The 15742-nt window shown below is 41.5% G+C and overlaps 1 protein-coding gene across 3 annotated transcripts in view; it reads right to left on the bottom strand.

Moving 5' to 3' along the window:
* The window catches only part of XPO4 (exportin 4), a 112889-nt gene extending 97455 nt beyond the window's left edge, over positions 1 to 15434 (bottom strand). Inside the window, exons 1-2 of one of the 3 annotated variants that reach the window (XM_047833638.1) lie at positions 15308 to 15409; positions 12639 to 12682 (exon numbers count right to left, since the gene is read on the bottom strand). Coding sequence is in view for 1 of the 3 variants with exons in the window: in XM_047833382.1 (XP_047689338.1) it covers positions 15308 to 15376 (69 nt within the window). In the remaining 2 variants the exon portion in view is untranslated. Of the gene's footprint in view, positions 1 to 12638; positions 12683 to 15307 lie in introns of all 3 variants that reach the window. The other 2 variants (XM_047833382.1, XM_047833464.1) reach the window with 2 other exon arrangements.
* Between the last annotated feature and the right edge of the window lie 308 nt (positions 15435 to 15742).

A 15742-nucleotide genomic window follows, 5' to 3' on the forward strand; every position in this document is an offset into this window, starting at 1 on the left:
AGCCTGCTTCAGATTCTGTGCCTCCCCCTCTCTCTGCCCCTCCCCTGCTCCTGCTCTGTCTCTCCAAAATAAATGTTAAAAAAATAAAAAAGAATTTAAGATAAAATGTTACTAAAGAGAAGTGGGTCATCTAATAATCATTAAAGGGTTCACTGAAGTAGTATGTAAATAATACACAGTCTGAAATATCAATTAAGCAAAAATGAGAGGACTACCAACAAATCCACTAATGTCTCTCTTGGTAACTGCCAGCTTATGGAGACAAAAAGATTTAACAAGCTTAATTTAAGGGACATACATAACTTGCATGTTTAACTGGATATCACACATTCTTTTCAAATATATGCTGAACAAAAACTGAGAATACTCTAGGCCATAAGGCATATTCTAACAAATTTTAAGTAACTGATACATACGTAACACATTCTCACAAAGCAATTAAGTTAGAACCTGACTAAAAACAAAAACTAGAAAAATTCAAAGATGAAAGAAACAATAATGGAAAACATTAAAAATGACCCCAAAAATACTTTGTTGTTTTTAAGTTTATTTATTTATTTTTGAGAAAGACGGAGACAGCGTGAGCAGGGGAGGAGCAGAGACAGAGGGACAGAAAGAATCCCAAACAGGCTCTGTCCTGTCAGCACGGAGCCTGATGCAGGGCCCAATCTCATGAAACCGTGAGATCATGGCCTGAGCCAAAATCAAGAGTAAATAAATGCTTAACCCACTGAGCCACCCTTGACCCAAAATATGGTGTAGCAAAAATCTGTGATATGCAAGTTGAGTGCAAGAGGAAAATGCATAGCTTTAAATGCTTGCACTGGAAATTAAGAAGGTTAAAACCAACAAGCTAAACCTCCAATGTAAGAACTTAGAAACCATAGCAGAACCCACCCAAAGAAAACAGAATGAAGGAAATATTAGAGAGTAGAAAATGATGAAACAGAAATTATATACACAATATGTACAATAAAGATAAAAAAGCAAAAATAAAAAATAAAAAATAAAGCAAACAAAAGTTGCTTCTGTGGAATGACTAATAAAATTAATAAAACAAGATTAATGAAGGGAGGGAGAACACAATTTATAAACAGGCAATATTAAAAAAGCTTGTAACTGGGGCGCCTGGGTGGCGCAGTCGGTTAAGCGGCCGACTTCAGCCAGGTCACGATCTCGCGGTCTGTGAGTTCGAGCCCCGCGTCAGGCTCTGGGCTGATGGCTCAGAGCCTGGAGCCTGTTTCCGATTCTGTGTCTCCCTCTCTCTCTGCCCTTCCCCCGTTCATGCTCTGTCTCTCTCTGTCCCAAAAATAAATAAACGTTGAAAAAAAAAATTTAAAAAAAAAAAAAAAAAAAAAAGCTTGTAACTACCTGGGTCTTGAACGATAAAGAGATAGTGAAAAAATAACAAACTGTATAGTGATAAACATAAAAACATATGTGATATGGACAAATTCCTAGAAAAATATAACAAAAAGTAGAAAACTTGAGGGGCACCTGGGTGGCTCAGTCAGTTAAGCGTCTGACTTCGGCTCAGGTCATGACCTCACAGTTCATGAGTTTGAGCCCTGCATTGGGCTCTGTGCAGACAGCTCAGAGCCTGGAGCCTGCTTCTAATTCTGTGGCCCTCCCCCACTCACACTCTGTCTCTTTCTGTCTCTCTTTCTTGAGAATAAGTAAACATTAAAAAAAAAAAAAAAAAAAAAAAAGAAAGAAAGAAAAGAATAGAAAACTTGAACAGTCCTGCAACTATTAAATAAATCAAATCAGTTTAAAATAGTTTTTCCTTTAAGTTCCTGATCCAGATGATTTTACCAAACAGCAGGGAATATATCATTCCAATCCTACAACACAAATGTCCAGAGAATACAAAAGACAGAACACTCTTTGACCCATTTTAGTTAGCACATCATCATAAATATGCAGATAACCAAAATCAGATGAGAACAACGTGAAACTTACAGGCAAACCTTACCCATGAACAGAGATGGAAAAATCTTGAGAGTTCACATACTAAATACAACAATGGAATTTAAAAAAAATAAAAATAATAATGTACACTGTGACCAAGTTACTTTATCCCAGGGCTACAAATCTGGGTTAACATTAGAAAACTGATGTCTTTTACCACATTAACATATTAAAAGAGAAAGATATGTCATCACAAAAAATGCAGAAACATGTTTAATAAGACCCATGGCTAAGCTTTTCACAAAGTAGGAATAAGTGGAAACTTCCTTAACCAGATAAAAAGAATTCACAAAAAAACCGTAACAAACATCACACTAATGTGGAGACAATAAAGGCATTCCCTTAAACTAGCCACAAGTGTTAGTATACCATCAGGGTCCTGTGGACTCATTCTTTTGTTTAAAGAACGTTCTTTCTAAATTATTTTTTATTAAAAAAAAAATTTTTTTTTTTTTTTTTTTTTTTGAGAAAGACCGCGAGAGGGCGGCAGGGGGCGGAGACAGAGGGAGAGAAAGAGTCCCAAGCAGGGCCCGTGCTGCCAGTGCAGGGCCCGATGCAGGACTGGATCTCACAAACAGTGACATCCTGATCTGAGCTGACCTCAAGAGTTGGGTACCTGGGTGGCTCAGCCAGTTAAGTGTTAAGCATCTGACTTCAGCTCAGGTCGGGACCTAATGGTTTGTGGGTTCGAGCCCCACGTCAGGCCCTGTGCTGACAGCTCAGAGCCTAGAAGTCTCCCTCTCTCTCTTCCCCTCCCCCGCTTACACTCTGTCTCTCTCTCTCAAAAATAAATAACCACTTACAAAAAATTAAAAAAAAAAAAAAAAAAAGAGCTGGAGGCTTAACCTATGGAGCCACTCAGGAGCCCCTAATAAGCAAGTTTTTGGTTTGTTTGGTTTTTTTTTAAGAACTATTTGTAATGCTGGCTATTTTGTAATTTTTGTTTCTTCTTAGCAGCATTAAAAAAAATTTTTTTTTTTTTTTAGTTTATTTATTTTGAAAGAGACAGAGAGAGTCTGTGTGAGTGGGAGAGAGGCAGAGAGAGAGGGAGTGACAGAATCCCAAGCGGGCTCCACACTGTCAGCACAGAGCTCCATGCAGGGCTCAAATTTACAAACTGTGAGATCACGACCTAGCTGAAATCAAGAGTCAGAAGCTTAACTGATGGAGCCACCCAGGCACCCCTCTTAGAGGTATTTCAAAGAATAAATAGAAAATTTACTTTTTAAACATTAGAATAAAACTCATTCTAATTTGAAGTCACTTATGAACCTACTAGACCCTTTTCTAAGATTCATAATGGGATCTTAGCCATCTTATTTTTATTACTTTTTTTTAATGTTTGTTTATTTTTGAGAGAGAGAAAGAGAGCAGGGGAGGGGAACAGAGGGAGGGGGACACAGAATCCGAAGCAGGCTTTACGCTCTGAGCTGTCAGCACAGAGCCCAACGTGGGGCTTGAATCACAAGATGCGAGATCATGACCTGAGCCGAAGTCGGACGCTTAACCGACTGAGCCACCCAGGCGCCCCCCAGCAATCATATTTTTAAATATCTTGAAATATTTTGTCTTTTCACCATTCTAAGGACTATGTCATCAGAACTCATCAATTATTCCCAACTATGTTAAGGCTAAAATAAGAACAAAATTTAAAAGTAAGAAATGATTAAATCGCCTAGAAAAGTAATGCAATAGAAAATAAATAGCAAAATAAATCAACACTATTATATTAGCCTCTTTTTCTTTCTTTTTTTTTTTTTACTACCTTGCTCAGAGTAAAGCATGACCTTTCAAGAAAGGTATAAAAGAAACCTGGAAACACCATTTTAATAGTCTTTATTTTATTTTAGGTTTCGTTGAATAGTGCTGAGATTTCAGAATTCTTTCTTTTCCTCCCATAATGAGAAAGAGAAGAAAACTGACAAGACACAATTATGAGGTGAATCAGAAGATGATGCACAAAGACAAAAGAACAGCACTCTAGATGTGCACAACACAGGAGCCACTGGCCACATTCAGTTGTTTGAATTAGTTTAAATTAAATTAAATTAAAATTTTAATTCCTCAGGTGCACTGGCCACATTTCTAGTGTTTAATAGCCAAGTGTTACTAACGGTTATCACGTTAGACAACACAGATATAGAAAATCCTATCACTGCAGAAAATTCTAATGGACAGACTCTATTAATGATGATAAAATGGATCATATAAATGTAATCTCAGAAGCACCTGGGTGGCTCAGTCGGTTAAACGTCTGGACTTGATCTCAGCTCAGGTCATGATCTCAGGGTTCACAGGACCAAGCCCCACACCACGCTCTGTGCTGACAGTGCAGAGCCTGCTTGGGATTCTCTCTCTCTCTCTCTCTCTCTCTCTCTCTCTCTCTCTCCCCCTCTCTCTCTCTCTCTCTCTCTGCCCTCCCTGCCCCTTTGTATGCACTCTCAAGATAAACATATAAACTTAAAAAAAAATCTCAGACCCTGTGTCTATAGATGACAATGTTCCAGATCACTGGTTCTCAACTGAGGCAATTTTGATCCCCCAGGGGATGTCTGGCAATGTCTAGAGACACTTTTGTTGTCACAACTGGGAAGTGCTACTGGCAACCAGTGAACCAGGGTTAAGGATGCTGCTAAAAATACCTGATGCACACGGCAGACCACAGCAAGAATTATCCAGCCCAAAACGTCAACAGTGGCAAAGATGAGAAACCTTGCCCTAGTTTTCTAGAGAACACAAGAATCCATGAATGAACTATATACTTCCAAGAACAAGAAGGAAATGATAGTATCCTCATCCCGTCAGTCATTACACAAGAATCACCTCATTACCCAATACTCTGTAAGGAGAACATGGACCAGCTTGTTCTGCTCAGAGGATATGTGACACTTTTTTTTATTCTTACTCTTTAACGAGGTCTGCATAAAAAATTGCTTGATGGAGTTTGTTAAGTGGGCAAGTGTAACAAGGCAGGTGTGTATACAAAGGTGATGAAAAATTCACTGTCTTGATCATTCTAATTAGCGTTTACGAACCTAAAAAAGTTATAATTATGATGCAAAGGAACACGGTCACCTTCTCTTCATCAATGTTATGTGCCACCACCGTTTGCAAAAGTATCTGTTTTGATGATTCTAGAGCAAGGATCAGAATTACAAGGTAAAACCTATTAAAGATACAGCATCTGACATCTAGCATCAGCACCTACTGCATTTTAACAGTGGCAGTGCCATAACCAGAAGTAATGACAGAACCTAGGAGAATTACATGAAATCTGGAATCGGTATTTACCAATCAGAAGAACGCAAAGAGACACAGGGCCACACTCTAGACGTGTGCTGCCCAATATGGAGGTCACTATCCACCACATGTGGCTATTGACATGAATTAAAATTTTAGCTCCTCCATGCCACTAGTCCCATTTCAAGTGCTCGATGGCCACATGTCACTAGCCGCTACTGTACTGGAGAGGGCAGATACAAAACATTTCCATCAACCCAGGAAGTTCTGCCGGCACTACTCTAGAAGAAATTTAATCAACTGAACAACTATTTCCCGAGTGCTGACTTACAAGCTTACCTTGACTCATGTGCTTTGATGCAATGCTATCCGATACATTAAAGTACATGTGCCAGGCACTACCCTAAACACTTTCCTTTCAATGTAAATGAAATCGTTTAATTCTCACATTAACTGCACGAGATAGATACTACGATTTTTCTATTGTAGAGACGAAGAAACAGATCCACAGAGGTTAACTGGCTTGCCAGATGCCGCACAGCTACTTGGAGGTTAGAGCCAAGAAGAATCCAAACAGTCTGGCTCCAGAGCTGCTGTGTTATACTCAATTTCTTTTTTTTTTTTTTTTCTAATTTATTTTTGGGACAGAGAGAGACAGAGCATGAACGGGGGAGGGGCAGAGAGAGAGGGAGACACAGAATCGGAAACAGGCTCCAGGCTCTGAGCCATCAGCCTAGAGCCTGACGCGGGGCTCGAACTCCCGGACCGCGAGATCGTGACCTGGCTGAGGTCGGACGCTTAACCGACTGCGCCACCCAGGCGCCCCTCAATTTCTAAATTTCAACAATTTCTCATGTGTCTAATAAAGCAACAGGGTGACTTTTCTAATATCTCATGCAAGTAGCTTACTATCACACTACTACTGTTATCTAATTAGTCCTCTAGCCCAGACACAAACCACAGAATAAAGACAGACCAGCTTTCTAACATTATTAATTTTATCCAGAGTGAGGTCAAATAATTTTATATTAAAACAGAGACATTATGAATCACAATGAAATTTCTGTTAACTTCTAAGGAAAAAGTTGAGAAATTTGGGGCTTCTATAAGCTATTGCAGGATACTCCCAGCTTCCCCGAAATATATATTCACTCTCCTTTACCGTAAGAGTCACTGTGGCGTTAAACACTTTTTTAGAATGTTAATGTCCCCCACCCTTCCTCCCAGCTTTTTGCTTATCATCTCATCATCTCTTTGCTGCACAATTTTAACAGCCTCCTAACTGGTCTTCCTACCTCACATGGCTTCCCTCAGTCAGATTTTCACATATGGAACCACAGATCTGACAGGTCACACTACTGGGGACATTCAAGCTGAATTATTGTGGCAAATAAGGCCTTAAGATAACTCAGCCCCTTGCCTGCGTCCCTAGGCTCATCACAAAGTACTCCCTTCCTCATTTATTTGTACACACTTTTTTCATTCAACAAATATTACTGAGCAAATACTATGTGCAAACAAGCTAACACATATTAGAGTCTAGCAGAGGAGACCAACATTTATTTGTTAATCACACAAGTAAGTGTAAAATCTCAAATGTGCTAGGTGTTATGAAAGAACTACACAGTTGTCTAAGAGTAGGACACGTAAGTCTCACCTTTCAGGGAAGCTGAAGAAGGCCTTCCTGAGAAAGTGACCATGGAGAGACCTGAAGGCTTAGATGAAAGTGAAGAATATTCTAGGCAGAGGGAAAGATACATGAAAGGTCCTGAGGCAGAATGAAGAACAGGAGAAAGACTGAAAGAGAACAAGTATGGCTGATGCAGAGAAAAAGCAGAAGAAGGTTTCTAAGAAGCCGAAAAGACAAAACTTACTCAGAGCCTTGCAAAGAGCAAGCACTAATAAAACCTCAATTCAAACCTGGGTAATCTGCCTCTGAAACCTACTACTGTGTTATATGCCTTCCCCTACAGCAGTCTGTTCATATTATTTCAGCCCATAAATTATTACCAAATGCTCACTATATGCCAGGCAATGTGGTTCAGACACAACCATGAGTCAATGATAAGCAAAAACAAACAGAACCCCTGTCCTCGTGAAGCTTACAATCCAGTAGTCAATTGTATAATCAAATAAATAGCATAAAATGGCAGGTGTAATAAATATCACTAAAGTGGATGAAGCTATGAAAAAATAATGTACCCTAAGAGTGGTCAGGCTACTTTGATAAAATAAACAACTACATTAAGATCTGAAGAATTAAACGTTAACTAGGCAGAAAAAGGAGAAGGGTGTTCCAAGCCAAGAGAAGACATACACGTAAGGGCCTGGAAGGGGCGTATCGAATGTGATGGCCTGAAGCCCAGCATGCTATAGCCAAAGGCCAGCTTCCTGGATGTGTGACCTGTGCAGTCTCACAGGGTCCAACCCTCAACAGGGCCCTGGCTTAATGTGACACTCAGCTGTCACCGTCCTGAAATTCTTAGTGATTTTATTTCCGAACTTGTGTTTCAAAGCCCAATTTTATTTGCTAGCAAGATTATGCTTAACTAGCACCCATTAAACACATCTGCAGAAATGGGATGGCCTGACTTATAAATTAAATTTTATTCACCTTCAGCCATGATACAGCTTTTAGTTTTCTTTGAGATAAAAAATGAACAGTCAAGAAGGCAGTCACAGATTTTAAAAACACATGCAATATTCAATCTTATCAGAATGACATTAATTATATGTGATTCAATGTTTTTTGTTTTTTTTTTTAAATTTTTTTTTCAACGTTTATTTATTTTTGGGACAGAGAGAGACAGAGCATGAACGGGGGAGGGGCAGAGAGAGAGGGAGACACAGAATCGGAAACAGGCTCCAGGCTCTGAGCCATCAGCCCAGAGCCTGACGCGGGGCTCGAACTCACGGACCGCGAGATCGTGACCTGGCTGAAGTCGGACGCTTAACCGACTGCGCCACCCAGGCGCCCCTCAATGTTTTATATTGTAAAAAATTCAACCTATATGGAAACATAGAAAGGACTCTTGCCACTTCCAATCTCATTCTCTAGACAGCCATTCTTTTTTTTTTTTTTTCAACGTTTATTTATTTTGGGGACAGAGACAGAGCATGAACAGGGGAAGGGCAGAGAGAGAGGGAGACACAGAATCGGAAACAGGCTCCAGGCTCTGAGCCATCAGCCCAGAGCCCGACGCGGGGCTCGAACTCCCGGACCGCAAGATCGTGACCTGGCTGAAGTCGAACGCTCAACCGACTGCGCCACCCAGGCGCCCCTAGACAGCCATTCTTAAAAGTTTAGCATACATGGGGTGCCTGGGTGGCTCAGTCAGTTAAGTGTCCAACTTCTGCTCAGGTCATAATCTCACGGTTCATGAGCAGTTAGACTGCTTCGAATTCTGTGTGTCCCTCTCTCTCTGCCCCTCCCCAGCTCGCACTCTGTCTCTCTCTCAAAAAATAAACATTTAAAAAAAAAAACAAACTCTAAAAAAAAGAATATCACCACTATTTTTATTGTACTTTTTCCCCCCAATTCCTAGTTTATTAAGTTTTACATAAAATGCTGTTAAACTTTATCAACTGCCTTTGGGGTATCTATGATTTCAAAGGTCTTTTCACATTTCTCCAGATCACTGGCTATGTTCCAATCAGTGGGGTTTAACACAAATCCAACTGCAAAATACACACTTAATTGAATTTTAAATAAAAATTCCCCACTAACTAGTTTTTTTTTAAAAAAAGAATTATATTAGTGGGTGATGGGATGAGCACTGGGTTTTGTACGGAAACCAATTTGACAATAAATTATATTTAATATAAAAAAAAGAATTATACTAGTGCCAGTATTCTAATATCCAGTGCCACAGCAGACAAAACTGAAGTAAATAAAAATGCTTACTCAATATAAAGCATCTTTCCAATAAAAAAAAGTAAATGCTACAATCAAAATTCTTAAATTTATGACATGTGCATCACTGATCAGAAAAAAATAAAAGCACTGTACCTGATACATAGGATGGGCTCAGGAAACACCAACTGTTAAACAAATGTTCAAATATTCCCGAAGTACGGCATTTGGTTCTCTCAGACCTTCATGCAAATGTAGGTCTACCTGAGATACCACTATCCAACTGGAAACTTCCAAATTGTCGGCCATTGACAACTCAGCTTAAGGATTACCTGTTCCAAGAGCCCTTCCCAAGGTCCCCACCTCAGCCTGAGACAGCTGTCCCTCCCCTGTACTCTCACAGAGCACCACTTTAGCCTTTCATTACATTACTTATCAGCTGCTGATAGTTTTGCCTTTCTCCCTCATTAGACTATACTCTCCTTTCTAGACAGGTCTTTCTCCTATCTCCTTAGCACACAGAGCATTATGCCTAGCAAACACATACTGAAGAAATGCTCCAGAATGGGTGAGTGGCCAGAGACTTAATTCCAGATCCAAAGTAGCTCTGTGACCACAGGCAAATCACTTACCATCTCTGAATCTCAGATTTTCTTTATTAAGCTTCATATCTCTTCTATTTCCTTCACAGGATTGATGTGAGAATCAGATAAGAATTTTTGGTATCGCACTACAAATTGTAGATGCTTTCAAAATACTAACTAGATTCCACCACAATAAAAACCATGAAAACCAGTCATGGATCTCTAATGAGAGCTGCATTTATATTTATTAAATCCATTTTGGTTTAAAAAAATACAGTAAATTATTTTTCTATGAAGTATCAGTTAACATATGTACTCCATACTTTCTCATGTCAGCGCTATGCAGACTCGCAAAGGGCAATCCCTACGAGCTCAAGTGAGCCAGGAAAACAAAACCAAGGAAATTCAAGAATATAAACAAATAGGGGCGCCTGGGTGGCGCAGTCGGTTCAGCCTCCGACTTCAGCCAGGTCACGAACTCGCGGTCCGTGAGTTCGAGCCCCGCGTCGGGCTCTGGGCTGATGGCTCGGAGCCTGGAGCCTGTTTCCAATTCTGTGTCTCCCTCTCTCTCTGCCCCTCCCCCGTTCATGCTCTGTCTCTCTCTGTCCCAAAAAAATAAATAAATGTTGAAAAAAAAAATTTTTTTTTAAAAAGAATATAAACAAATAAAGCACTCTTTGGGTTTATTATTCAAATGAATGTGATATTAATATTAAAAGAATACATTTTCCATTAGGATGTCTCTAAAATCAAAACACACCCTACATTTTATATCTGTTCATGTGCACACACAAAATGGAAACAAACTTCCTTTAAAATTCATTTACAATGAAGTGAACAGAGAGAAGCACAGGAACATATGGATTGTACAATTTTCACTGATGTAAAAAAAAATACTTTTTTTATTTTGAGAGAGGGCGCACTAATGCACGCATGAGCATAGAGGGGCACAGAGAGAGAGAGAGAGAGAGAGAGAGAGAGAGAGAGAGAACCCCAAGCAGGATTCACTGTCAGCACAGAACCCAACACAGGGCTCAATCTCATGAACCGTGAGATCGTGACCTGAGCCGAAAACAAGAGTTGGACGCTCAACCAACTGCACCCCCAGGCACCCCAATCCGTTTTTTAAAAATACATTTAAAAAATGATATGCGTCCTTCTTTGGGGAGAGGTGGGAGGGAAGAGTTATGCAGCCTCAGAACATGGTCCCTGTCACCCCTTGGTCCTAGCCACAAGGTTTAGATGTGATTCTGTTAACCCTGGGGCCTACCAGTTCTACACATCCTGTGTGCTGGATGCATCTACAAACGTAAAATTGCTATCAGCATTGCAGAGGCTGTGTCCCATTGATTTATGATTACCCACAAATAAATATTTACATGTTGAAAAAGAAACAAAAAAATAAAATAAAAAATAAACATGACGTATGCTCTTATATGCCTAGAGATTATTTTTTAATTTTCTTTTAATGTTTATTTATTTTGGAGAGAGAGACACAGAGTGTGATCGGGGTAGGAGCAGAGAGAGAGGGGGACACAGAATCCGAAGCAGGCTCCAGGCTCTGAGCCGTCAGCACAGAACCCGACGCGGGACTCGAACCACCAACTGCGAGATCATGACCTGAGCCGAAGTTGGGCGCCCAAATGACTGAGCCACCCACGCACCCAAGAAACAGAAGTGTCTGAAGAGAGGGAACAGGAGCTTAGGGAACTTTTACGTTCCCCTATACACCCTTCTGCGCAGCTTGAATTTTTTACTATTCAGAAGGCATCTCCAAGGGGCGCCTGGGTGGCGCAGTCGGTCAAGCGTCCGACTTCAGCTCAGGTCATGATCTCGCGGTCTGTGAGTTTGAGCCCCGCGTCGGGCTCTGTCCTGACAGCTTGGAGCCTGGAGCCTGTTTCCGATTCTGTGTCTCCCTCTCTCTCTGCCCCTCCCCCATTCATGCTCTGTCTCTCTCTGTCCCAAAAATAAATAAACGTTGAAAAAAAAACATTAAAAAAAAAAAAAAGAAGGCATCTCCAAGATTTCTAAAATTAAGAATATTTATAGCATTCTCATTAACATAAAAAAGGAAAAACTATATAATGGGTATTACAAAAGCACAGGAAAAAAGGTAATTTCAAATTTAATATGGATTGCTTAAGGAGGCAGACTGAGAGTGGGGAAAGGAAGAAGAGAGAGACTCGTTACTCTGTGTATTCGTGTGCTGTTGCTGTATGTTCCAGTACTGCTGTTATAATTTTAAGTAACAGAAAATGTGTCTACAACATCACATTTTCAGGTCTGCAATGTAACCTGCTAAATTCATGCAGTCAGAGAAAAGACTCTTATTGGTAAGAATGTTATTAGCACAGAAGTATGATCCACATTGCTTACTCTAGTATGCATTTAATATCCTCTCAAAAATTCAGGGTTGGGTATCTTAAACAAAAAGCTGGTAACTGAAATCTTTTGGGGGGAAGAAACGTTCAGCACCTACTTACATAACTTTCCATTTGCACAATGTTTTCAGAGTAACTTCACCTGCACAGTTACTAACCTACAAAAGTCCACCCTCATTCTAGTTTGTTCACCTTCAAATTTATTTTCTAGCAAGTAACCTCGCTTGAATCAGAAGATTAAGCAGTATTTACAAGAATCTATAGAAAATGCTCCCTATCACTATTTGAGACAGAGGAAAATCACTCTTTATGGTGAGATCTATAAGATCAATGAATACATTTTTCCCTCTAAAGGTCTAATACACGATTTGGCAGCTTATCCAATAACCTAATTAGGACTGAATATAGATGTTTACAAAGAAGCAACTGCAATATCCAAAAACACATTTCAAAATTTCCCACCAAGCAATAAAATGTAACATTTATGGTATTATAAATACGTTGACTTTAAGAAGCAACATGATTGAGTAAAAAAAAAATTTTAAGTTCTGAAACAGGAGTGATCTAGGTTCTGAATCACTCTTATCACTAATTTGTTCTGTGACCTACCTTTGGCAAGTCACTTCTACCTCTTTGAACCTCAGTTTCCCCATCTGTAGAATGGAAGGGAGAATGCTTAGACTAGGTGCTTATTGCTCAGGGTCTCTACTTCCTTAGAAAAGCTGATAAAAATCTATAAACCCTATTACCAAAAACGTATGTTTGCATCAAAAAATTTGTTTTAATTTCCTTCTGATAGCCATTGTGGACTCTCTAAGACCTGTGTACTAAATAAAGATGTCTTGAGATTCTTCTGCATACTAAAATTCGATGCCAATTTTCATAAAAGAAGTCTATGGACTACCAAATGAAAAAACTAAGCAAAGTGATTGTGAAAGACATCACTAATTACTTTGAATCCCAAAACATAGTAACAACTAAAATATATAGCAATTTCCTATAAGCGATATTTCTTCAGATGGATAAATGCTAAAACCATTCACCCTTTTAAAAGGTATCTTCATGCTTAACAGTTGAGGATTTAACAATCTTAACTATTCCCAAATGAATTAATAGATTAGCTTTCTAGTCCCACTTCCCTTTAGGTTAAGAACCACAAACTGGTGACAGACAGACTTGAGTTGAAGTTCCCACTCCACCACCTTCCTCACAAATTTGGGTAAATTACTTAGCATCTCCATGTTTGAGCCTCTTAATCTATAAAAGGAAAATGAAAGTAATAATAACCACCTCATAGTTAGTAATGATTAAAGTTAACGTACGTAGAGCGCTTGGCATAGTGCCTCGCACACAGTAAGCACTTAATAAAGTGAACTGTTATTGCTAGTAATAAACTGGAATACAGCTTTCGTGTTGAGAAATAACGCCATAATTGTTACTTACACATTTGTGAATAGTAAGTGGAAGCTTCCCAAAACAATTATTTCCTAATTTTAATAACTTTTTTTTCAGTACTTTACTCTGGAAAGATTAAAAAGTATGTAAACGGATATCTACACAACATATACAAGAAGTGGTGAGATAGAGTGGAAACAGCCCCAACTTTAGAGCCAGACAGATCTGAGTTCTGAACCTAAATCATCAACTTAGTAATTATGTAACCTGTGCCACTTAAACTTTCTCTCTCAACCCTGTAAAGCTGTTGCCAGGATTAATAGAGTATGTAAAGCATCAAACACAGTATCTGGCATGTAGTATGCACTCAATAAACAGTACTTATTACTATTCTTCTCAGCTACTCCGTTACAGATGATAAAAGTAGCTTTGCCAAGGAAGAGGGAAGGTACTAGCAAACACAAATGCTAATTAATATTCAGGCCAGTGATGAAAGACACTACTTTTATCTTATCAATGTAAGAACTAAAGCAATGCTTTTTGGGGTCACATACTCCTTCCAGAGCCTAATACAAATAGAGTCCCTGGCTCTTAGAAATTTTTTCAGATGTTTCAGGAAACACCATGTCAGGGATTTTAAGAACCTTGTATTAAGGGGGAATACTAGCTAGTTTTCTTCTGGACTTAACTTGCAAGAGTCTGAAAACTTTATCTACTCAGTTCTGTGACTAAAAGATTCACTTAGCTTTGCTCATAATGAAGCAAATATATCCTACTTTCATTAGACTTCTCAATTTCGTTAGCTAAATTTCATGAGCTATCTGGTGTTGCGTGTGAAAACAAAACTTTATAAATCCAACTAGAAACTATGCTAGAATTAGTTCAAACACTTTTAAATGTGATGTTCGAACACATAATCCAAGCACTGAACCGAAAGGAAAAATGTTCAAAAAAACAACGAAGCTGGCTGCGTTAGATTCTTGGAAAGGCTGGATCAATTCAAGCAATTTACTGAGCCTCTAACTTCCAACAAACATCTACAAACGCGGAGATCAAAACTTACAAAAACAAAACCGAGCCAAAAAATGCACACGCAGTTTACGAGTAACTGAACATGGTTTATCCTTACTTCCACTCCCTGCGTGGATTATTTTCTTTAAATCCCTCTACTCAGCCTCCTCAAACGCCCTGGGTAAATAACCTACTCATCAAACTGTTCACTGTACAGTGTAAGAACGAAGTCAACGAGCACCTGAGATTCAGCTCTCCTCAACGTGCGACCCACAGGGAGCCTGGTACTTAATAAAGTTTTGCCCCAATGACCTTGGTCCCAAAGATTCCCCTCCCTCCCTCCCCGTCCTCCCACGTGCTGGCGGCTGCGGTTACCCCAGAGGTGGCAGGTCAGAGGAGGAGCCTGAGGACCCGAAGGCTCGGAGGAAACCGGCGTCGCCAAGAGCACCTGGGCCGGGCTGTCCCTTCCTTTGTGGCACCAGCTCCCCAGCGGCGTACGCACTGCCCCCGAGCAAAGCCCTGCGGGGATGACCCGGACCTCGCTCCCCGCGCCTCGCTCTCGACCCAGTCTGCGGGGCAGGGCGTACGGTGAAGACCGTGGCACAGGAAACCCTCTTTGCTACGGCACCACGTTCCGTCGCCCGGCTGGGGTGCCAGACACCTGGGCGATGAGGGCAGCCCCGGGAAGCGGGGGGAACGAAGGCAAGAGGAAAGTAGGCTGGAGAATCCTGCGCCACGCCACCGCCACCGCCACCTCCAGGGCTCCCTGGAGGCCCTGGCCGGCCGCCGGCCCAGCGGGCGGGAAGGCCTGGCACGGCAAGGCCAGCCAGAGGCCCGAAGATGCTGGGGTACGGGGGTCGCGGCGTGCTCACCATCAGAACTTTGGCCGCGTTCTCCAGCTGAGCGATCACTTCTGGGGGCCCCAGCGCCGCCGCCATCATGGTCTCTCTTCAATGACGCGCCATGCGCTGCATTATGGGAGCGGGCGCCGCGGCCGGCCAATCGCCGCAGCGACCCCGGAGCCTCACGCGCTCCCAGAGGCCGTCGCAGCCGCGGTTGACGCCGGCGTCGCGGCCCCCGCGGGCCTCACCTGGCCGCCGGGTTCGGGGCCGTGGGAAGGCGAAGAGCGTGAGGCGGGCCCCCGCGTCAGGGCTGGGGGCGGGGGAGGGGGCGCCCGCCGTCCCGTACCGGGCGCGGCCTGGGCGGTCGGCCCGGGCGGCGACGGCCGCGCGGGGCGGGCCCCCGGGGCTCCGGGCCCGCGCATGCGTGCTGCCCGGCGCCCCGGCCTCTCGGCCACTTCAGCCCTC

The sequence above is a fragment of the Prionailurus viverrinus genome, chromosome A1 (assembly GCF_022837055.1).
Source record: "Prionailurus viverrinus isolate Anna chromosome A1, UM_Priviv_1.0, whole genome shotgun sequence".
NCBI lineage: Eukaryota > Metazoa > Chordata > Mammalia > Carnivora > Felidae > Prionailurus > Prionailurus viverrinus.